The following is a 25,060-nucleotide window of genomic DNA, read 5'->3' on the forward strand; positions in this document are numbered from 1 at the left end:
ATATGAATAGTCAAATCACGTATTTGAATTTAATTGAAAAATACAATACATATTACATAGCATAAGAAAGATAAAGACATATCTATGAATTGTTAATATTGAAATAAGAATAAATATGAAAACACATTTCAATAGATATTGTTATCGTTTTTCACTCGTATTAGTTTTGTAAAATCATCAGGAAAAACATGTTGATACATGATGACATTCGCTTTTTTTTTATACGTATCCCCACTTTGCACATACATTTTAACATGTAACGTTAACCATGGATAGTCTCATCAGAATCCTTCTACGTAGCAAACGTTCTAACGCAGTTCGCAAGACACGATTTATGCAACGTACTTTATCGAACTAATCTACACGGAATTATACATAATATACGACATTTATAATGTCCACCTTAAACACAAGTCTTGTAGACCCCGAACTTTTCAAAATTTTTGCATTTTGGGGAAGTATACTTGCTTTAAAATTACTCGCGATGGTACCATTAACAGCACACTACAGATTTAAAAATTTGGTACGTATACATTTCATTAACTTGCAATACAAAATTATTTGTATTTATATCGTATGCGAAAACGGAAAATATAATTTTTATATCTATTCCAGGCATTTGCAAACATCGAGGATACGAAACTGTTAAGGGGATCAAAAGTTAATACCAATGATGCCGAAGTTGAACGCGTACGCAGAGCACATTTAAACGATTTGGAAAATATTCTTATATGGTATATTGTTACATTCGCTTGGTTAACCACAGGACCTTCTACATGGTTAGCTTCAATGTTAATCAGGGCTTTTGTAATTGCTAGATTTGTTCACACAGTGGTATATGCTATTTTCTCAAAACAACCTCATAGAGCAATAGCCTTTTTTGTAGGTTTTGCTATTACTACATATCAAGCATTTTATACTCTGTTGTACTATTTGTAATTTCAATGTTAAGATTTTATCTTTGTTTTGATATATTCTTTATTGTTTATTAATGTTGTAGTTACTGGTAAAATATATCAAGAAATTCTATTGATTAGATTATTTGATACTTTATCCATATCAAAACGAACCTATCCATTTCCTTTATTTTTTATTGTCACACTAACTTCAAAATAAATTGCAGATAACTAATATCATACATATCATAATGATAAAGACTTTCATTTCATAGAATAATGATATATAACGCTTAATACTTTTGTAACATAGTTTGTCATTTTTGATTTATAAAACAGAATTATATTTTATGTATAATACATTGTTACAACAAATCTTATTAATATAGATGTTAGTCAATGGAAATATTTGAAGAGAAATATTCTCTAGTGTTTAATAATTTGACAAGTTAAAAAGGACGTATTATCCAATCCTACAATATGTCCAGTTTGTTGAATATTTAGAAAAGATTAGTCTAATTTATTAAATGAAAATAATATGATTAAATGCCATGATTATCTTTAGAATGTATCCTAAATGCACTGAATCTTTTATTTCTGGCTTGGATACATATTCTTCGAGTAGAGAAATATTCTTTAGAAATATAGGACATATAGTATTTGAACACAGATTTTTTTCAGAACATTATAATTTCAGGAGGTTAAATATGTATGTTGATTTGTTCATGAATGTGTTATGATAAAATATAGAAGGGAGAAGTAAAACAAATATAATTATAATGTAATATACCGTGATCTTATTGATTTGTCTTTACAAGCAGAACAAAAGAACAGTGACTTTTGTGAGTTGCAACAATTATATCCCATCGTTACAAAACTATATCTTTTATTCTATATTATGATATAGCATTATATTGCAAACTGAACATATGAACAAATGATAACACATGAAGTACTTAATATTATAAGTATAATATTCATAATCATTTATGAAATTGCTCAAACTCAGTTTGAATCAGCTCAAAGTCAACTCAATTAACATGTTGAATAGAAACTGAAAAATGTGGTGTAAAAGTTAGTCAATATACAAAGCTTAGATGAATATAATAAAAATATAAATATTAGTTTAACATAAATTTACTTATAGTGAAATCGATGATGTAAGTATTCTAAGTTACGTAGAAAATTTACATAAGGAAGAATCAAATGCTAGTGTTAATTTATTCCTTCTGATTATCTATTTATAATACTTATATATGCAGTGTATGCAATATGTAAATTTAAGTCATAGAGATTCTACAGATCAAGATCAAATGTGGAATATTACTATGTTCCATAAAGGAATCAGGAATTGTATTAGTAATACCTACTTACATATGTAAATATCAGCAACTTTATTATAATTATTTCTTTCATTTTTTATATTATAAATAAATAAATATTCTGTCAAATTCATTCCAAATTATGTCTACTTGCTATTAAAAGAAAACTATCATATTTCTACTTGTGATAAAACGGACATATTGCACAAAATACAAAAAGAACAATTTTCATATTTTTTAATAGTATTGGCCCAAAATTTTAAAAGTTCATATTCTCTATTTTACTTTTTTCACAGGTTAAGTACATATATTTTTAATATGAACGTACGGAAATGGATATAAAATTAAAGAATGTGATAATTTTTTCATTTATTAAACCGCAAAAATGATCAAGACACACTTACCATGTTCCGTTTTTATTGGTTATATCTTATCAAAAATCATTCCTGGTCCGTATATTGCCGCGTTTATAATCTACGTAATAGAAACGATATGCGCATGGGCGAAGGTTGTTATGCGCGGTCGTCATGACGACGTTGTCTCGACGGCAATGGGCGCGGGAACGTCAGACGTCGCGATGTATCTGTGAGGTGCGAACCGCCGTCGGTGCAACGGCGTCCCGCCGTTACCGAATGTGTGCCAAACGTTCGTTCGGTTTCGTCGGAAAACAATGCGTTATCTCATTCCATACCTCCAGACGATTAGCGCCACTACACCTCAATTGGACAGTGATCGAGGAACCACTGTCATCTTCCCTCAAGACGATGATCGATATGTTGTGTAGAAACGCTACTAGGAAAATATAACTGAAAGGTGAGTGGTAATTCAACTTTTCGAACTTATTCAAATTTCCTTATCAATATTTATCAGTATTCTTATAATATTTTTGATAAAAATTATGCAATCATTTGAAAGTGGAAAAAAAGACGAAAGATCATGAAGTATCGTTTGAAAAGTTATATCGTTTATATTGGTTACATTTGAATACACGATATTTTAGATTCGTGGATAGCTTTTTATCTTAGAACATTTCAACTGCTTAACTCGTATGCAAAATAGAAGAAAGATCGTACGTTAAGCGAAGAACGTAAAGTAAATTCTTTTCTCCCTTTGATCCGATGTAATACAGATGCCTTTGTGCATGGTACATGAAATCGGACGTGGGTCGTCTTTGATCTGTCTTCCAGAAAGCGCAATTTCTACAGTCTTCTAGTTTCTTGAAATTTGATTCGTACAGAACTAGAAAATATCTTTACTTACATAATTACTCGGTCGAGCGTAATGAAAAATTACTATTTAACATTTGAAATTTAAATTTTGCACTGAGAGGTTATAAGACTTACACAACGCTAATGATGCTACCATACAACCGACAGCGGTGTAATGACGGTTGCCGCTTTACAGGGGCTCTACACATGATCCGATTTCCTCATATATAAGAGTAGCATTTCCTTTGAAGAGCTTAACGTGTACGGAAGTATCGATCAATTAACGCAATTAATTATTCTTTAAAAAAAAAAAAAAGCGAAAATAGAAACGGAGTCATTCATATTTAAACGGTAATCTATCGTGCTTATGCATATATCTTCTATTACATCGTGCCTCGAATATAAGGGTGCATTCATGCGACAATTGTGATCGATTTTCATCGCATTTACTTCTACCATTCGCATTCCGAGCGTATGTGGATCGCGATATGGTCTGTTCTTTCAGTACCGCGTTCATGTACTTTCTATTGTTTCATCAATACTCTCTCTCTGGTAACCGCATCTGCAACGCTAGAGAGATATACGAGTATATGTGTATCCGTCCGCGTGGATGCGTCCTTGTATAAGCACGATCCCCGTTGTTCCGTTGATCTCGATAAAACTCTATGCGAAGAAGATAGAGCTCGCGTGTGAGGGCACTCGAGCAATATGTAGGCTAGCAGGCCGATTCCTTGCAATAGCTTTCCGAAAAATGTTAATATTAGCGAGCGGTCAATATGATTATCCGTTTAAGCGTGCATGGTACGCGGCTGATTACAAAGCGGTGGCGTATTGACCCCGTAGTTTCTGTTCCCGAGATAAGGGGTCCCTTACGTGCGTGCCAATGCCGCCTGTGGTCTGCTCCGCGCGCGGTTATCGATAGCTCCCGACAGTTTTCCGTATCATATGGTCTCATCTTATGCCTGAACCATCGAACGAAATTACATCGTATCGGCTGTCATGCACCAATTCATCCCTGACCATGATTCAATTCGTCGCGAAATTAATATCAAGATCGTAATTACATTTCTACTGATATCAACACCGTCGCAGGTGACTGTCACCTTTTGTGACAACGAAATCTGCCTTGATACATATTTCTGCAGCACAAAGGTGTACGATTAATCAACGTCATGCACACTTTTCGATCAATTATGTACCGTGTTTACTATTTGCTTCTCACCGTGTTTGCACCAAGTGTCCTAATTCTGGGTTCCCTTTTCACTCGGCATGACAATGACGCTTTGAATTGGGTCTGGGCAGTCTGGTTTCTCAAGTACACGAAAAAGATGATTAATTGCGTCGCGTCGCGCGTATATGGTACGATCTTACTTGTAAATGCAGATTGACAACCACTGTATAAGTCTGTAATTTAGTGTCATGGTCGTATACGAAGAAACGCGATCTGTCGTCTACTTACGTACGCGTACGGTTGGCTACGTACTCGTATCTCCGTGGTTCTTACCAACACTCTCGAATATTTATCGCGCTATTAAGAATTGTCCGCGAAGAGACTTTACCCTTGCCATGAGTAAACCGAACGAAACAGTCCATGACATCATATGCATTCTGTATATGCATTCGTATCATCCCCCTACCATCTCATTCGAGACGAGATGTGAAATTGGTATGTCCGCTTATGGGCTGTTTGCCGCGAACGCAACGAGAGACGACGCCTCTTCTCGCCCCTTTTTTTCGTTATGCTTCCGATGCCGCGGGACCATCAGCTTCCTTTAACGTAAATCAATGCGATACATGGATGTGTCCTCGTTTCGTGCATCCTTATTCATTATCGTGGGATTAAAGCGATCAGTGTGTTCGAGCGTACTCATTTTTATGGTTGGTTCGCTGATGAAATTACCATCAAATTTTTCATTATACGCTCGGAAACTGCTAGTTAAACCGCTTCACGATCTTTTCATTCGGTCTAATGTAATTTCCTTTGGCTTCGTTGATCGCATTATTACACGTTCTTCACGCTGCACTTTATTATTTATATCGAAATACTGTTCGCTATCATGTAATTGTCACTTTGATAAAACTGATCCTTTCAGAATAACCTGCTCTGTAGCTTCCAAAGGGCCTATCGCGCAATATGTTTTTCATAACTTAACTAAAATTCCACATTGACGATAATTTCACCGAGAATACGAAATTTACTGATAATTAAATGTGGGAAAGTATCGCGTACACTGTGTAGGCATAGAATTTATACAACAATATGCGGCAATAGCTTTGGTGACTTCACGAGTGTGACGTATTTTACGTATTTAACGGTAACCATGCGTGACCCTGCATTCGTTTCGCTTTGTGCGATACTGATGAGAACAACAGGGTCAAAGTGTGTTATAAGAATAATGTTCCGGCCAAGAACTTTTGAATTGGTACGTTATTAGAAAGCATCATTATTTTCTGGAAAATATCCATTGTCCATTGAATTAGGACCATACATAGAAATGCTATTTCTGTAATGTCATACAAAGCACACGAGAAACTAATATTAGACGCTGTAGTTATCTAAAAATTCAACGTGCCAATACATTCTCAATCCATAGACTCGTGGCTATCATCTGAACTAGAATAATACAAAAATATCGAGAAATAAAAAGGACTAGCAAAGAAGATCACGGTTTTCTTGTCCGTGAAAACCGAATTTTGCGGATATTTGCAAGATCCTAATTCGAACGATGCAGCAACATCTACCGATGCTTCATAAATTCCAAGTGTACTGAGCTTTTGAACACTAGAATGATCTCTTAAAGCAGACAGGAACGAGTTTTTTATTCGAGAAAAATTCGAAAGAGGTATTTTAATTATCCACGAATGCGTTATTTTCCGAGAGAGGGCCGATACGTCGAGATCTTGAGGACGATAGAATGGCGCGCAGGGGTCGTTGTAGAGTACATCGCTTCGTCTTAGAAGCGGAATTACAAAAGTTTCCCTTTTAACGTTAATTAATAAGAGAACGCGCTGTACCGTGCTTCATTATAGCGCTATCCATTATAAAAGGAGCCAGCCGGGGCCGTCTTTCAAGTTGGGCAAGCTTTCGATTCTCCCGAGAGGGACGTGGAAAAGGATAGCCTGATTTACGCGAGGCGGTTGACTTTTTCTTCATATATACTTAACCCTGTTAACCATAAAGATCGACGGACGTCCGTGAGAAACGATCGATCTCGATCCATTACATGTAACATTGCGATACACTAGCAACTGGAAAGCGTTTCTGATCAAGGCGTCGCGGCGTAACCGCGCCTTGGAATTCGATCGCGTCCTTCTTCTTAAGTAAATACGAATGGATCGCGAGTGGATGCGAATTTACAAATAAATAGACCCCTTCGTTTTTTGCAAAGTTTCACCTCGCTACCATATCAAGCATACTCATTCTTGACTCTTTCGACCCAATTTTTTTCCTATTCAGTTTTTATTCTTGCTCCTTCGAGAGAGTGACAACGCTAAACTAGGGATGCTCGTACGATGATCTTTCATATTTGTCAAATGATTTTAACAATTAGGACACGCGAGTTTCATAAACGCGTGGATGCTTTTATGTACAAGCGATAATTTGTAACAGCATATGTGATAGCTAGTAAAATACGTCGTTATTAACGCTTTTTAACAACTAATTTAGATTTATAGCCTGCTGGTTCTTTAAAGGTATAGTATAAGTGTTATTTCTAATTACTAATTACCAATTCGTCACTAATTTGTACGTTCTACCGAAATTCACACACCATTACGACAGGTCGACCAAAGTGTCCAAACGCTTACAGCTTAATTATCACGGTCACTCGATTTCCATCGATATTAAAATGGAAAGAAACGACAACTATCATGCGTGAATAGCAAATGAGCAACGATTCAGAGAAATGACTCATAGTTCGATAGAAGTTCCAGGAATTCTCGTTTAGTCTGCCACTTCGAAGATGAAGACGAAGAGTGCACGTATTGAAACAACATATACGTAAACGTAAACGTTTGTTCAATGGCGTTTCTATTCCGAACGTGGTAGTTCCTATGTAGTATACTTGTCGGTCTCCGGATGACGCGGTCGACCGGTTACTGGTTCGCCTACGGATTTCAACGCATTCACCAAATACGGAGCATCGAAGTTGGTTTCACGTAGCAGCGCTTGCACGGTTCCTACCCACGCCATGACCTGACGACACTTTTTACGGGAAACGCGTCGGGACGGGCGTGGTACTTTCGCTCCATAACCGAAATCGATCGTCGAGATCGAGATCAATCGTATGCACTTTGCGTCCTCGATTTTTTTCAGCAGCTCTATACCGGTCAGAGATCGATGATGGATTCGCGGGACGACCGCGAAATATTTCCTTATTGGGACATTACGACTTTTCTCCGAACCAGCCGTGTGTCATCCCATTGTTTGATCCGTTAAGGATCATGCGACGAAATAATTTGCGAAAGTTGCGAGAACGTATAAATGATATTGTAAAAGGCGAATAGAGTAACGTATTGTTTTATCCTGATAAAAAGCGTGTTAAAATAATAGTAGGTTGTTTGGGAAAATCGTAGCGAAAGTTAAGACACATTTTTAACAAGAATTAGATATTTGCTGTTTATGATGATTTCACGAAATTTCTCTTGAAAAATGTTTCGCCCTTGTCGATAATGAAACTATAGTGTTATTTGACGAATGAATAATACGTACATGGAGCGTGTATGATCATAATGTTAAGCTTCGAAATTGTATTATATAGTTTAAATGAATTGAAATCAATTACGATGGGAATATGGCATTGGCGCAACGTTGGCGTTTAATGGGTTAAACAACTTGTAAAAATAGTTCTAATTCTTTGATCGATGTAAAATTGCTGTTTTCGCTAAACGTACCTCGGCGTGTTGCGTACAGGTGCATATTAAATATGCATCCGAGCGAAAAGTCGAAGGAAAAGCGTTAAAGGCCATCAGACTAAAGAAAGAGCGTACTTCCTCTATACCGTATGCGATACTACCTGCGTAACGATTCAACATCGATTTAGTGATCCTATCGAAGTAAAATATCGCGTGTCTCGGATTCGAAGGTCGTTGGATCGCGATCAATACGACATCAAAGTTACGCGTACATCTATCCTTTCGACGTTCCTGCTTAACGTCGCATTTCCTGTTGCATCATAGGTTTATTTATTTTAACCAAGGACAAACAGATTCTTACTCGGTTTGTGTAATACTTAATAACAAATCAGGCAATGATGTCGCGTTTAAAGAAAGCTCATCGACGATGTAACGTCATTCTGAGATACGTGGAAATTGTCTTTATGCAACAGCGTTATTTATCCATTAACGGATAGTATGAGAAGGCTTTAGCGTACAAGAAGTTAAAGTTGGTCATAGTTGAAATCGTTATAGGAAGACAAAATAAAAAATATTAGGTTGTTCCTTTCGTTTTATAAGAAAATAATAGACGCACAATGTTTCTTGTTTTATATTAGTTTATCGAATTATGCACGAACATAATGATAGAATTAGAACGAAATGGATCATACCTAATTCAATAAAATAATATAAAACAGAAATTGTTGCTCTTCTATTATCACCTTATGAAATTAAAGAGACTTTTCGGACAACCTAATAAATTCCGGTAACCAGTGTTTCTAAATATTTCGAAAGGATTAAAATAAGATATGAAATAAGATCGACTAAAAAATGTTGAATAACGCGTAAGTAATATTACAAAAACGAAAGACTCGCTTTTATCGTACTTCTATTACAACGTGATACTTTCTAAACTTTAAATATTATGATCCATGGGCGAAACATATAAATTTCTATCGTGTGACGATCAGAATGTTCATGAGTTGAACTAACCAAACAGAATTCTTCAGACAGCAGAGTACAGCGTCTTAAAACGTTTATGCTAGTTAATAAATGATAAATTACAGGGAGTCAACGAGTTGGGGACGTTCAAAGGATAGTTTGGAGATTTCGAGGCTGGCGGAAACGCGGCATTGACATTGGCGATAAGTCTCCGAGGGCAGGCCAATTCCGTGCGATAAATTTCAGTGTTACCGCACCTCCATTTGTATCACGGGGCAATCTAACAATAATTCCTTCAACTCTGCTAGCTCGTTAACGACATCGTCAGCGGTGCAATCAGCCACTATATCTGCGATAGTGCACGCGAAAATAATGGCCATTGCTGAGCCAGACCGACACCTCCAAGGGGAACGCCGCGATCACGGCTCTCCACGGCCTACGTCATCGCCTGGTTTACATCGAGACATCACGAAGGACCGGTTTCTCCGAGCTATCCCCTTCTGCTCTGCCTCTCCTCCAGACACGTTCATTTCGTATTCGTGCTTATTCGCGGCCGATCTTATTTCTTCAGAAAACGAACATATCGTATCGCGAACGATAATGCACGCAATTTCTCTTTCGTCACTATCATCGTACGTAATTGCATTGCTGGGTTCTGAAAGTTCAAAGCTCGTCGAAGAGGCGGTTTATCGAGAGAAACATGCCCGTCCAGATCGAATGGAGATGTAAACGTGGACGACATATTTGTCCGTTTCTTAATTATGGGTTATGGAAGTGTAATTAAATTTCACTTAGAGGGAAAGTTCGTTATCGTCGTGACATGAATGCGTTGAAGCGGTTAGAGAGCTTTGGAAAATGTAATTAGATAGTTACGTAGAGTTCGTAAGAATTAGAACACCTGCTGCTTTCATACGAAACGCGATGATTAGTATAAGGTATTATGGATGAATGAACGAACCTCGCGTTCATGCAAGCTTCAGTCCTAATATACGCTATCGCATATGAGCACCTGGACACTTTGGACAATTTGTAGGAACAGTACACGAACGTTATATTAATGACGAACTAATAGCTAAAAGTAATACGGATCTCCTTAATAGAATCAACAAATAATAGGTTTTGATTATTTGTTTAATCACTGACAAACTGTACGGTATAATTCGATATGCAATTAGTCCGTATCCATTGGTATCATAGAGTTTCTTTAAATATTACTACAATACTTAAACAAACGATCATAGTCTTTTCCTATCTGATCCGTATCTTAGAAACTAAGTAGTCCAAGGGATAAAGAACCCACAGCCACAGCGTATAGCTCGTGTAATCTTCATACGAGTAGAAATTTTTATCTTCAACAACGGGCCTATTCAAAGTCGTAATCGCTATATGCTTATAAACAAGAACATCGTCGTCTCCTTCTACTTATCTGTGACACGTTGCTCGAAAGAACAGCTACAGATTGCCGTGTATACCGAATCGTAGTGGAAGAGGCGAACGTGTTCCAGCGAACACGGTCGGCAACGCGAGGGGGCGAAAATTGCATTTGTACCTGTAACGCGACGCGCGTACGTGGTATCGCCGTCGACGTAATCTCTTACGATGGAAAGCGAAAAGAGTAAATGTCGACTACGCTTCGGTTGCAATATCTTTCGCCGTGAAAGAAGCTGAAGCCGTACACGCGCGGCCACACACGTGAATAAAGTCGCGTCCAAAGAGAGTTTTGTTCCTGTACGTGTTTCGCCTAATGCGCCACGTCAGCCTCCGAATGAAAGAGAAAACCGTACGTGCTTTTACAGCGAGCGAACGCGACGCGTAAAAATAGAGGGTGTGCGTTTACGGGCTTTATTCGCCGCGAACGAAACAGAGCGGCCGTTTCGGTCGACGGGCCTCCATAAAATTGTTGTAAGACGGTCCAACGTTGGTAAATATCGTACGTACGTGTACAGACTGAACAGACTATGGAATTTCGCGATCGGAACGCGAAGACGTTCCGTATTTATCATTCTGTATGAAACAGATCCACAGAAATGGTTTGGCCAGCTAGAGCTGTCGTTACACAATAGGATGAACTTGTAGCATGAACGAATCGACCGATGCATCGATGCGCGTATTTGTGGCGCTAGATAAGTATGCGTATCGAATGACGAGAACACGGACAACTTCTTGCACCTGGATGCGAATTTTACGGCATTGGATTGTAAATGAAGTAGCGTGGGAGAAACGGTGTGAGAGTTTATGTAACGATCAAGAACTTTTGTGATAGAATATCGGTAATCAGCGAGATACGGTTGATAGATGATTATCGAAGATTCGGCGTACATTGCGTCACGTGGACGTTTAATGTATTAATCGGATCGTTCCTTAATTAGAAATTTTCTAGATTCACGAATCTAGAAGTGTAATAATAATAATAAAAAAAAAAATCTTAGATACGTCGGTTTTAGCAATTCGTAAATGTAAATATGATATGATTCATTTTAATTCAAATGTAAAAAGGACAGGTGATTTCTAAATAAAAACATCGTCATATCTAACAAATATGCAATCTGAGCGATGAGTCAGCTCGTCTTCCGTGGTTTACAAATTAAGAATGCGAGAATATTAACTTATGTGCTTTTAATAAAAAAAAAAAAATGTTCTTCAACAACAACTATCCTTTTACGAGTCAACGTTCCTACGTTAACGTCGATAGGAGCTAGAACGAATTTTACGATCAGTCAAAGCAGACTCATAATTTGAAGCAGACAAATAACCGTAGAGCGTAACGAAACGTAGATAGACACGCTCGCGCTGCAGGCGGTTATACAATATTGTTGATACAGTATGTGTACTCTTCTAACGAATGCACATAAGCACGTGTATGTGCGTGGTGTATTAGCAAAGTCGTTTTTAGTCGTCTCGCGACGTTGACAGAAACGGGAAACATTCTGCTTCTCGGTAAAAATGCCTCGCCAGAATGAACGATTCGAGGTGCGATTTTTCGCGCAGCGAAACGCAAAACGGAGGAAAAGACGGCGAGAGAGCGGTTGGAGGTGGATTATCCTTAAAGAGGATCGGGCAAAGGCGAAGCGGGCAAAGAAGAACGAGGACAAGACCCGGTTTGGGAAGAAGAAGAAGAGAGGAAGAGCTGTATCTCGCCTACTCACTCGAGAACGGTGCACAATAAGAATCGGCTAGAAGGATCGTGTGCACGCACACGGACGCGAGACACGAGCGAATACGCGGTAACATCCCACGCCGGGCGACATACGAGAGAAAAGTAGGGAGGCCGGATCGGCGTTCTCCAGGCAAAAGAGTCGTGGTTCGCGTACGTCGTGGCAATGGTAGTGACGGAGAGCAACGGTGTATGGTGTGGTCACTAGGGCCAGCGAGCCATCGTCGATGCCACATCGACTCGCGGTACCGGACCGTGAACATCAAAACGAATCTTTTCTCCCGCGTTTACCATTTTAACGGCGCGCTCTGCACCGAGGCACGCAGATTTAACACACGTATACGTTATACCGAGACACGCAGAGAACAAGAAAGAAAGAGACACAGTGGAAAAGGCGAAGAGTGTGTATAATCGTTGGTATACACGGCATAATAGATCGAGCCTTGAGGGACGAAGAGAAACGAGTTTGCAAACGGGGCCGGTCGTAGTGAAGCTTCAGTCCGGCTCGAGTGATCGCCGAGTCGCGTGTTTCCTATCGTGATAGAAAGTAAACATACGGATAGTTCTCGGTTTTTGTCTATTTTCCTACGGTTTCGGTGCGCGACGCGAGTTTGCCCTTTGAATCTTTACCTCGTGTTGTTGCACTCGCATGAAAGATCGGTATACGACTGTGAATAGAAGTGAGTTAAAATGACTATACACAAGAAGACGAGTGGAAAGAGCAAGGGGAGCTCGAAGGAAGTCGCCACGACTTCTTCCAGTTCTTCGGATATGACGACCGTTGAGACGGTCGAGATGGTATCGTCGACGAGCGTGGTCGAGGAAGCGACACAGATTATGGAGAGCGAATCTAGGAGCAGCGTCGTCGAGGTAACCAGCGCGAGTCGCGAGGTTATCATGGATTCCAAGGGCAACGTAATTAAGGTGATAGAGTCTGCTCCTCAGACTGTTGGTCAAAGTACGTCTACATATAGAACGGGTAAGAGTTCTCAGGACTTTATAGCGCAAGAACAGATGCAGTCTGTTAAACAGGGAAAAACTGTTCGTGACAGTCCACAAAATGTTAAGGACGTCGAGGTACGTTCGGATGGGCATCGAGGAGAAACGTTGGAACAAGTTAGTAGATCGTCCGAGAGTCGCAGCGAGTCTCGAGCAGAAACTATTCAGAAATCTATATCCTCTTCGATGGTCGTGGAAACATCGTCTTCGATGGGAGATTATTACGATCAGCTATCAAAGACGTCGACATCCAACGGTATCGTGAACGGTGATCACGTTCCCAGAATACATACGTCATCAAAATCGTACGAAAGCAAACAAGCCAGTAAAGAAACGTACGAAGAGACAACCAAGGATGGAAAAACGTTCGCGAATATCTCGAGAATCCACGAATCAGGTGAAAAACTCGATGACAACGGTAGAGTAACAGCCACTCAGAGTCGCATCATTGACAAGGAGACCACGGTCGTACCCTCGGACGTAGGTCGAGTTAAACATACGGATGATGTCAGAATTGCCAGTAACAAGGTCATCCTCGATTCTTCCTCCAACGCCACTGTTAGCGAAAGCACCGCGAGGAGCAGCACAAAAGCGGACAAAATTAGCGACGTTGTCACGCGGTGCAACAAACCCGGCCAGTCTACGTGGGATGGCACGTTTATTAGCGAAAGTCCGGCTAAAGACAAGGACGTCCCGAGAAACGTCGATACGTCTCGAACAGAGCGGGACAGTCTCGACAAGGCAAAAGTAGATCGCTTGATGTCCAAAGTTAACACCGATAATGTACAAGAGAGCATGTCGAGCATTGAAATCTCTGAGAGTTCGTTTATCGATCAGCGTTCATCGTCGACGGTAATACAGGACTCGAAAATTATCATCGACGAGGGTCGTTCTAGCTCGACTAACATCGAAAGTTTTGATCGAAACGTTAACTCGATCGGTCGCGACATTCACGAACAGGTTTCTAAGGACACGATCGATTTTGCCGGAGGACAGAGGCAAGTTACGACGGAAGTACATTCAAAAGGATCGACTCGATACACGAAACCTGGAGAGTCTACGTGGGACGGTACTTTTATGGTGGAAAAAACACTAGAACCGAGAAAAAGAAACGTGTCAGATGCTTCTGTCTTTCATCATCCTGGTGGAGACAATGTTATAGAATCAACACAGCGAACGGATTTCAAGGAGAAAAGTTCTGACGGATCTTACGAAAAGAAATCTTCGAACGTTGTCCACGTGGTACAAGGCGGCACAGACTCTTCGAGGTTCATTTCGGAAGAACGCAAAGATGTCACAGAGGAAATTTACATCGATGGAAAACCTGTTAGTAAAACGGAGCTTTTAAGAGACAGATCGTCGTCTACTAGAGGAGGAAAAATTACGAGACCCGGTGATTCAACGTGGAACGGACAATTCGTATACGAAAAGCCACAGGATGGCGGTAAGAAATTATCTAGTGACAAAACTGTGGTCAGAACGAGCGCGAAGAGACACGATTCCGTGGATGTCCAAGACGTCACGGAGGAGCAGAATATCTCCAGTATGTCAGAGTCTGTTTCGTCTTCGTACGTCGTGGAATACGCTACATCCACCGACGAGAAGAAAAAAACTAGCGAAAAGGTGACCTCTGTTTCTGAAATAATTATAGAAGAAGATTCCGGAGATGGGGGTTCTCCTCGACGATCAACTCCGGAAAAATCAGTTACCCGTGACACTACTTCGCGATGTTACAAACCTGGCCAATCCACTTGGGATGGCAGTTTCGTTTACGAAAAGCCGCAAGTTCATGAACGTCGAAAGACGGATAGCCGAAGGCCGACCGATTCCATCATCATTCGCGACGTTACAGAGGACAATTCGATAAACGAGGCGGAAATTTCATCAACGGCTTACGTAGTCGAACATTCATCGAGTCAACAGAGTTTCACCGATGTCAAAGATTCTAGTTTATCTTCCGTACACGAGACGATTGTTTACGACGTGCAACCTGCTCGCCAAGATCGTCCATCGAGCAGAACATCGAGTAGACCAGAAACTCCCGACAAAACACCTAAAGGAAGGGATACCAGGCTTACCAAGCCTGGTTCATCGACCTGGGATGGAACTTTCGTCATGGAGAAATCGCCAGAAACGAAAAGACCTTCTAGCAGAGAATCCGTTGATAGACCGGCAGATAAAATTCGACCTGAACCAAGAGAAAGTCCAATACCGAAATCGAGAAAGCACATCAGTGATACCACTTTGGATATTCGTGATACTTCTCAGCAAGTATCTACTAGTTCAGAAGTTTATAGCAATTCCATTGTATTGGAACAGTCTACCACACACGAGAGTTATACCGATTCGTCGAACGTGGATTACTCCACGAGTTCCGTAGAGACAGTAATTGTTCGTAATGGCGTTCCAACGACGATACAGAAGTCTGTGACGATCGAAGATAGATCTAAGAGTCCCGAGAAGAAAGCGTTGGAACATAAAGTGTTGCAACCAGAAGACTCCAAGTCGCCTGACAAACGTCCCAAGAGCCCCAGTAAGACTGACAGCTCTTTTAGACCGTCCAAACCAGGTGCTTCAACATGGGATGGTTCGTTTATTTACGAAAAACCCGCAAAGAAGCCTACCGATAAGAAACCATCGACAGATGTTTCACGTCGTCCTACCGATGAACGAGCTCCCATTCGAACGTCGCCAGTAGATAATGGAAAATTGCCAGAAGATAAGAAACCGACTTATCTCACCGAAAAATCTATCACTTTATCGGACACTACAATGGAGACTTCTGAATTTGTCACGTCGACGACGCTTGAACGAACTTTGGCTTCAGATTCCGAAGTTCTTGATTCGTCCAAGGTCTCTACAACGATATTTCATGAAATCGACGATAAAAAACGCACCGCAGATACCGAAAGAGAACTTCGAAGAGAGGTTCCTCGATCACCATCTGAAAAACAACCTGAAGACGGGAGAAAGTCTCCTGAAAGACGTCCTAAGAGTCCTGAGAAAAGTCCGGTGGATAGATCTATGAGACCGACTAAACCGGGCGCGTCAACTTGGGATGGTTCGTTCGTGTATGAGAAACCACAAGATCAGAAGAAGAAACCGACCGACCAACAGAAGGAACCAGTAGACGAAAAAAAGAGACCAAGAGAGTCTCCCACAAGAGATGAACCTAAAGACAGACCAAGTTCTGTCGTGCCGAAAGATGATACCACGAAAATTTCAGTCGTGAAACATGATGTGACGGACACCAGGAAGGATGTCATGGATATTGATATAGTTCAGAAATCTTCTTACGTAATCGATCAGTCGTCGTTCACCTCGGTGCAGGACGTTCGCAACGTGTTAGAGGAACGTGTCATCAGCGAGTTTACAACGGACACGCGTAAAGATGTGGTGAGTAACGACGTGTAACTATTGGTCAATCCTTTGGTTTGTTAAGGAAGGAAATAGAATGGCAGAAGTTGTTCTTCGAAAGATAATCGCGTTTCGTTTAAACGATGCTTCCTTGTACTTTTATGAAATCAAGATCTTGCGTAAAACTTGGTTTAATCATAGTACGTAAAGATGAAATAATAGTCATATAAGAGTACGATAAATCGTCGTATAGTAGAACTTTGATTATTAGGACGTTGATTGATGAATGAACGAATGATTGATTACCAGAGCATCTATATATGCGCGATACTATGTAAATGTTTTCGGTCATTAACAATTATGATTTCATAATGGAAATTTACCATACTTTTAGCAAGTATTTCCATAGTTACAGATAGCGTTAGATAGAAACAAATCTTTAGATATTCCCCCTTCATGGCGCTGTATTCGACAAAAATGAATTATCAGGTCCGCGCGTGTGTCGTGATTACACAGTTTGGATAATTAAGATTCCACTGTGGTAGCAAGGTATGAGTAAATCAGAGAATCAAATAAGGAAGGATAACGGTAAGAAGGAGGATCTTTCAAGTTCTTTCAAGTACTTAAGTTCACGAATAGGAAAAGAATTTTATTGGCTGAGTTTTCTCTGTAAATAAATATCGGTAGAATACGTGAGTTCAGCATAGTGTAGCGAATGATATAATCGAGTTACCGATGTTTCAAGGGAAATAAAATAAATACAAAGACAGTGGCGGAAGAAGTTCGTCGAGTACTTTCACTTCCAAACCAGGCGAAGGTCGTAGGTTCTCGCGCGTTATTCGGTTAAAAATAAAGTTGACGTAATCCAGCGATCCAGCAAAACCACCGAGAGAAACATGGAGAGCGAGGAGAATTCTTGATACAGGGTCAATCTGCAATGCGAAAAAGTTGAAACTCTTTTTACAATTCCAATTGCCAAAATATCGCGATGCTTCGTACTCACGATATTTCATAACGATCCTTCTTTCGTAAGACGATATGCGCTGGTTTACAGTAACGTGCTTGTTCCATTTTATGTTATCGATATTCTTCGACGTACATGCAAAAGGCTGTTCTGTCTTGAAGGACAGTTGCAGTGTTAAAAAATATGGAAAAAAGAATTGTATCTGTGTTTCACGCAGTGTCTCTCCTCATGACTAATTATAGTACCACGTTATACAGCGTCCTCTGCAATCACAGAACGCGTCAAAAACATTTACGTCTTTGCCGATAAATCTTGCTTGCGTTTCAATTAACACCAATAACAACGTCGAACGGCTTGCACGACGCGATGCACGATTTACTTTATCTCACGACACGTAGTCCAACTCTTTGCTAAATAACATTTCCTAATGAAAATGAACAACTGTTTGGACGTTTCGACTAATCGTTTATTTCGTCATCTGGTTAATGTAGTATGTACTTGAACATATTCGAACACTTGGGTGAATTTATAGTACGTGAATTGGACCGAAGTGTCTAAACTAATGATCAATTAGTAGCTAGAAACAACGTTACTAAATTATAAATTTAAATTATTTATTAAAAATCATGGCAATAATACATTTTACTATATACATGATATACCATGTAAAATTTTGACGAATATGTTATATGCGTTATACGAAACTTTCTGAAATTTCATTAAAGTCGTAATGACGTATGACCATCGTGATGATATCGGTCAAATGTGAAACCAGTCTAATAATATCATGAGAGGTTTCTATAAATGTTAGAATACCTTCTGTCTGTCTTAAGTGACGTAAATTTGAACGCTCAATCAATTTTACAGCCTCACTTCTTCCACCGACAGCACTTAATCGAAACAGCGTGATTTCGTTTTCATTGCGACATTCGCGACACACCGTAAATATTTCCGTTCGCGGGCTGGTGAACGTTTAGCCTGATGCAGGAACCAGCCGCATAATGATTTTCTTGCTCGGAGCACTTTCGAGCGCCGCAATCCCCGAGGCAAGTTACGTTCACAGCACGACAATTTCAAACTCCACGGCAGTAAACAGTTATTAACTCAATCGAGTAATACCGCGATGAAACGAGTACGAATATATCTGTTCGTGCATTTGGCTAATAAGAGGCAACGGAATACCAAGTGACGTATGCCGCGTGCACGCAATTGCAATCACCTGCTATCGACTTCAATCGAGCATATGTAAAACGATAATAATTGGCATCGAGCGTGGCCAAGTTTGGAAGTGATCTCATCTTGATTTTCGCTTCGTTTTAAACTCTGATCGACCGACCGAGTTCCACGTTTGCGAACCTCGATCTGTCCGTCAATTCGTCACGCTCCTCGTTTAACTGGTTTGCCAACCTTTGACCCGGTTCCTTCGTCTCGCGTTGCGTTCCTTTCCTCGAGCGCCTCCAAAGAACAAGACAGTTGTTACATGTTATGAAAACGATTGCGATTAATAATGGTACCAAGTTCAATACGAAGATGATGGTCTTCGCAGGGATAACATTTTTCTATTTTGTTTGTCTTTTATAGGGGAACAGTTTTAACATTCGATATATTGTCAATGGATCGTGTTTCTGAATTATTTGATGTTGAAACTGAACGCGTGTTTTTTCACTTTCTTCGTAATGATCGAGGAATCCGAATACTTTTGAACGTTAATGTACATTATACATTGTGATCGCGTGTATCTTAATCACCTGCGATAGCCTTTGACGAACACACGCGATACGTAACAAACAATCACCGTGAAACACAGTAACCAAGTTTGGAAGTGATGTCATCGGCCGTTAAACGCAGAACCAATTGTATTTCATGCCACAATCATCTCGGTTCTTCTTACTTGCTTCTATATTGAATAGTCATGATCGTCTGTCACATGATTCAACATTTTACATATAGACAGATAAGTAACGTATTCACCAATGCTTAACAACGTTCCTGTATAATCGAAGCAGAACATTCCGATTGCGTTGAATTATCAATGCCCAAACGTGAATGATGTCATCGTTTACGAGCTCCAGCCTGCGTATAACGAATGGAATTCTAAGAACATATACCGTACCTGCTCGTGTAACCTTGCTTAGGTTGATAATGCCAGTTTTTCAGTAACACATTATCAAACGAGAATCTAGCTGTAAAATTTATGAGCATTCGCGCCACTAAATGTAAACATCGTGCACAGATCGTTAGATTTGCCAACGTCCATTTGCATCGTGTAACAGCATATAAAGATATCCTTTCAGGCATCAACTAAAATCATGTTGTACTCTTCGATTATTTTTATATTTTTCATTTATTTCACGTAATGATTTTTGTTGAAAAAGCCTAGATCTAATTTGCTTCGTGATGTACAGAGACTGACGAAACTATTTTATCAATATGTTACGTATGTTACGTAAAATAATTTTTAATTTCATTAGTACTGAGATCCAAGTGCCATAATTATATTAACAAAGTTTAAGATAAATCGAATAGTTCAGTACCTGAAAACGTAAAATAAATGTTGAGATAAGGGAAATGAGAGTTACAAGATTAGATATTCCTTACTATAACACAGAGTCCGTAAAATTTACATACATACTTAAGTAAATTAACAGTTACATTAATTAACGTCGTTGTATTTAATGAGACTACTTATAGTATTAATTATATTTAATTATTTCGAGACAGATTTCAACTATGATGATGAGAGTAATAATATAATATTACGAACTATGATTATATTATATATATATATTATAATTGTATAATAACGTGCGTTATAAGAAACATTTTGAAATTCCATTCGCACTCTAATGAAACTCGATAATTATCACGAATACGATGAAGCTTGAAAGAAGTTTGAAAATATAAATAGAAACTACATCATATTTGGTACGTGTTTTGATATTCAGTGGGGCCATTTTTAATACTTATTGTTACGTTTAAAGTAGCCGTACACTAATTTTTTGCTTTCAGTCTTGTAACTTGTACCTGCTGCATTTATTTTCAGATTAATTTCGAATTTGGTCCATATGATCGTGACAGTCGTGTTTCGCTACAGTATTAATGAAATTTCAAAATATTTTATATAATACGCGCGATATGTACATGTAATTTCGTTATTCCTGATTTTCGTCTTATTTTGAGCCATAGAATTTCTCTGATTTCACTTATACCATACCGCTCAACTTAAGCTCACGGTGTATGAGTATTCGAAAAATATAATGGTTGCTCATCGATTAGAAACACGCGTTAAAAGAAGAAGAGGAACAAAAAGGTTAGAAAGTATCGAAAATTATAAAACGGCTTGAAATTTGCATGCGATGCGAGAAATTCTCGCTACGAGAGAAAAAACTGACGAAACTGATCTCGACAAAGTGGATTGAAACTTTGTGAAAGCGCAATCTGCAGTCTTCACGATAAAGAGAATCTTATTTTGGACCGTCTTATCGACCTGATTTTTCGTAAAACATCGTATTTTTCGATGAAATTTTTCATGCGCCGTGCGAAAGAACGCTTAGAATGATTTTCAGATTAAACGAAATATAACGATCCACGAAAGCAGTTGAACGTCCTACTATAGAAAACTTTTATGGATATATTATGCGTGTAGTATAAAACTTCTTGTAACTTCATTAGCAGATAATGACATACGATTATTATGATTATACTGATAAAGTTGGATATCAAAACACATTTGCCGCAAATATAAACAGGTCACGAAAATACCTTATATAACATAAATAAATAGTAGCGATCTCTGTCGCCTTTCAGTCATGATATCTCGTAATTTTTGCATCTTTCTAACGTTAAAACATATCTTTAGTTCGACGAAGATATAACAAAATTATTACTTTACGCATAAAATTTCTCATTTCAATTTTCACGTAGAAAATCTTTTCTTTCTTTTTTTTCCAAAATAATAGCGAGATTAAGATATAAATGTTCAGGGATTGCAACGGGATTAAATTTTTCGAGATTGACAGAACGATATAGTCACAAGGTAATCTTAAAAATACTGTTAGGTAATAATAATTTGTATAAGATGTTGTTACAAATGAATTTATAGATCTCATTTCCTTTTTCAAATTTGAATTTATCTATTCGCATAAAAATATTCTATGAGCGTTCAAATACTTTCGTCAGCCACACTGTATATCGCTTTATGGTTCATAGAATAATCGATATGGAAGTCTAGTTACGTGGAGATAGATTCTATCGATAGCGTTGATTCGTTTGGTAGCCGTGACATCGGTTTCGAGGTCTCGTGGTGGTCGATGAAATACTTGGCACTCGGTTCTCTCTTCACACACACACACACAAACATACACGCATATCCCTGTGAATATCAATTTCTTCCATCGTGGCGGCAAGCAGGGTAAATTCAACAGGTATACATACGCCGAGCGAAATTCAACCGCCGCTCACGGCAAACCTTTTATTTTCTTTTCCATCCAATTAACGTAACAATCGAAACCGGACTCTTTGAGCGTCTTTAACGAGAACACTGGAGTTAATTGCATGCACGCTCCGCTCTGACTCTGACCGATTTAATGACGCCAATTTCGAGCCTTCGGCTTTCTTTTTCATCATGGAACGATCCGCGTCGCTATAAATGGGCTTTTTCGGACCGCCTAAGAAACCACATTAGAGCAACGATATTTTCTATCGTAGACGATGGTCATTCGATCTGCTAGGAAATTTATGCGACCACATGTCGAGGTATCATTAATAATACTTGCAGGATAGATTTGTCTGAGTCGATTGTCTTTTGGTGTATTACAGATCAAGAATACCGCACTCGAGCTACTGTAGACGACGGTAGAAGTTTCGAAACCGTCTAACGGTGATCTGTTTTTTATTTCTTATCAAATTTGTTTGTTGTGCACGCGTGACAAAAGATCTTAGCAAATAAATTGGTCCCGCAATAGGCAGAGAGCTTGTAGTCGAACAGTTTCGTCGTGGTTCTAATGTCTGGCATTGCGAGAATTTCTACAACTTCTCCAACGTATTGTTGTTTTTCGACTAATTTTGTCACTAGTTATGTTTCGTGCTTGGAAGATAACCATTTCACGATACAATTGGTAAAGTTCGACGACGACTGGACTCGGTGATTGTAATAAATAAACCGGCCGATTTTTGTGAAATGTCGCATTCTTATGAGCATAACTGAAGAAGTCGGATCTACGTAGAAATTAGTTTCGTTAGTTAACACTTATCGAGAGCGTATTCTGAATATTTTACACGTAATCGTTGTGTCTTGGCCCTGGAAATAACCTAGTGTTCATCTCAAACATGGTACAGAATTTCTTGTCGCGTGACGACAGGTGTCCTTCTGAAAGTAGATGCAAGGAGCCCTGTTTTTGATTGTTCAACGTGCAAACAGCCGCTGACGGTGTGGTGTATTTTGCCTGCATCCAGGCACGCTTTAGTCGGCGTATACACAAACTCGCATAATCGTGTTCCCTCGACTCGTGCTGTTGCTACGAGTTTGCTTCACGCTGTACTCGTTCGCTTAACACGTTACTATCTGGAAAGTTGCAAAGAGCTTTCGACAGGAAAACTCGTCACGAGCCTCCGAAAATCCAAACTGATTTAACTTCTGTTTTTGTTAATTTCTTAATTCCATCGTATAGCTACACGATTAGCCAGTGTACGTGCTTGTTGCTCGTGTTTTATTTAATTACACGATCGTTCGTCGCAGTGACCAGAACGAATAGGATGATGACGATGATTATCGTGCGGGTCGTTCAGCGCTCCCCTATGAAAATCGTTGAAAATTGGCCCGATAAACAACAAAAGTTCTCTTTGTTACGAACGTACGGCCGAAAGGCGGCACATAGGGCCGCTTTACGTTATTGGCGAATGTTACTCGCCTTGTTATCGAATTACAACGTTAAACCGAACGAACGTGCCTGCCAAGTACAATGATCAACGCTAACGAACCGAAAAGAGGTATACGTGAAGCTATTTCAAAGCTACAGAGGCTGTCGGCTACGTATTTATATCTTCGACTATACAATAGTCACGCGATTAAGAAGAAAATTCTTGATTCTGGAAATCTGTTTTAGAGCAAGAAGATTTCATACGAATGCAACACGTTCATACTTATCGTAAATATATCGCGTTTGCTTCTCAACGAAGATTTTTCATTTTTCAGATGACTAGGTTTTCCTGTTTGTTAGGTTGAATCGTTTTCGACGGCATGGTTGGTGAAAGGCGATAGCCATTGCCGTGAATTTCGCCGAACGCGTGATTGTTCGTTGCGTGGCATTAAATAATTCAACGAGCGATTTTGGCCAGCTTGTCGCGCGTCGTGCACACGGAGGTCGATACGCGATCCTCCAAGTTATGTGTGACCTCCGTTGTGTCACCGAATAATGGCAGAATACCTCTAACGCTGTGGAATCGACGACAATTGGTTCGAGAACTAATTATACAGCATAGCCTTGAACAATGCCGGCTTTCGCAATGCCGAGCGTTTGCTGAAAATCTGTGAACAATTTTTCGTCTCCAAGTAATTCTACCGTAAGACTGCTCTGTTGAAATTCATTCTAACTTTTTCTTCATACGTACATGTTATTTAGATATACAGCGGCTATTTGTGGTAATTCAGTTTCACGTTTTAGTTCAAACCTTAGTTACATAATCTTCCCTGAACTCTGCTTTTAATTTACTAAAAATTGTTTAATTTAATCCAACCCAGGGGATTGTCAGTGTCAACATGTGATTCTTAATTTATCACGTTTCTCTTACAATCCTCGCAACTAATTTTCACAAAGTAATTGTTTGTAATTGTTTTTACAAAACATTCTCATTATCTGGCAGGAATGTAAAATTATCATCGATCGATCGATTTCCTCGATGATTTTCAATACTGGAGTTTCGGTACTCTAATTCCCCGCAATATCTTTCAGGAAGAGATTTCGTCACGGAAGAACGGAATTTCAGCGTGCAAATGCTTGAAACGTAAATCTGTTTTGGAGCATTTCACGCGCGCCTGGCTATTCAGCTGTTATAAGGACACCTTCGATGTCTATGAACGAGGAAACCGAATCCTCGAAGAAGTAGGTGCAGGGTACAAAAGTAGCTCGAGCTATGCGATACGATGCAGACGTGTGCATAAACGCCATCTGTTCCGCTCTCGCGTTACCTGAATTCCGTCTAGCTAAGCGTCGTCGCGTCGTCATTTTTAATCTATGTACATAGCTATGGTATTTTGCAGTTCGTTTAATGTCGGTATTTAACGAACAATGGAATAGAATACGAGCTGGCATTCCTACTATCGATTTCCGCCCAACCTACTGCGA

The 25,060-nt window shown here is 39.4% G+C and overlaps 2 protein-coding genes and 2 long non-coding RNA genes across 5 annotated transcripts in view; 2 read left to right on the plus strand and 2 right to left on the minus strand.

Moving 5' to 3' along the window:
• The first annotated feature begins 258 nt into the window (after positions 1 to 258).
• Positions 259 to 1,036, plus strand: LOC122573372 (microsomal glutathione S-transferase 1-like). The gene is made up of 2 exons (XM_043739639.1): positions 259 to 523; positions 616 to 1,036. The coding sequence occupies exons 1-2, from the start codon at positions 395 to 397 to the stop codon at positions 937 to 939; spliced, it is 453 nt and encodes a 150-aa protein (XP_043595574.1). The 5' UTR covers positions 259 to 394; the 3' UTR covers positions 940 to 1,036.
• A 131-nt stretch (positions 1,037 to 1,167) lies between these two features.
• Positions 1,168 to 5,455, minus strand: LOC122573400. Of its 2 annotated transcripts, XR_006318736.1 has the most exons (5): positions 4,649 to 5,455; positions 3,562 to 4,565; positions 3,292 to 3,457; positions 2,623 to 3,024; positions 1,168 to 1,950 (listed from the first exon to the last, which is right to left on the minus strand). It is a non-coding gene; the product is annotated as an uncharacterized LOC122573400 (long non-coding RNA). The 2 variants fall into 2 exon arrangements; XR_006318735.1 differs by having other exon boundaries at positions 3,562 to 5,449.
• A 6,775-nt stretch (positions 5,456 to 12,230) lies between these two features.
• Positions 12,231 to 25,060, plus strand: part of LOC122573295 (titin-like) — a 37,662-nt gene continuing 24,832 nt past the window's right edge. The window contains exon 1 of the mRNA XM_043739428.1: positions 12,231 to 16,792. Coding sequence (XP_043595363.1) covers positions 13,088 to 16,792 — 3,705 coding nt within the window. The 5' untranslated portion in view covers positions 12,231 to 13,087. The remainder of the gene's footprint in view (positions 16,793 to 25,060) is intronic.
• LOC122573396 lies at positions 17,382 to 18,929 on the minus strand. The gene is made up of 3 exons (XR_006318734.1): positions 18,534 to 18,929; positions 17,757 to 17,980; positions 17,382 to 17,685 (listed from the first exon to the last, which is right to left on the minus strand). It is a non-coding gene; the product is annotated as an uncharacterized LOC122573396 (long non-coding RNA).

The sequence above is a fragment of the Bombus pyrosoma genome, linkage group LG2, assembly GCF_014825855.1.
Source record: "Bombus pyrosoma isolate SC7728 linkage group LG2, ASM1482585v1, whole genome shotgun sequence".
Taxonomy (NCBI): Eukaryota; Metazoa; Arthropoda; class Insecta; order Hymenoptera; family Apidae; genus Bombus; species Bombus pyrosoma.

Excerpts from the sequence above, each read along its gene's own strand:
- LOC122573372 (XM_043739639.1), top strand. The coding sequence starts at position 395 with ATGTCCACCTTAAACACAAGTCTTGTAGACCCCGAACTTTTCAAAATT. Across the intron at positions 524-615 it reads ACTACAGATTTAAAAATTTG|GCATTTGCAAACATCGAGGA; the intron begins GTACGTATACAT and ends TATCTATTCCAG.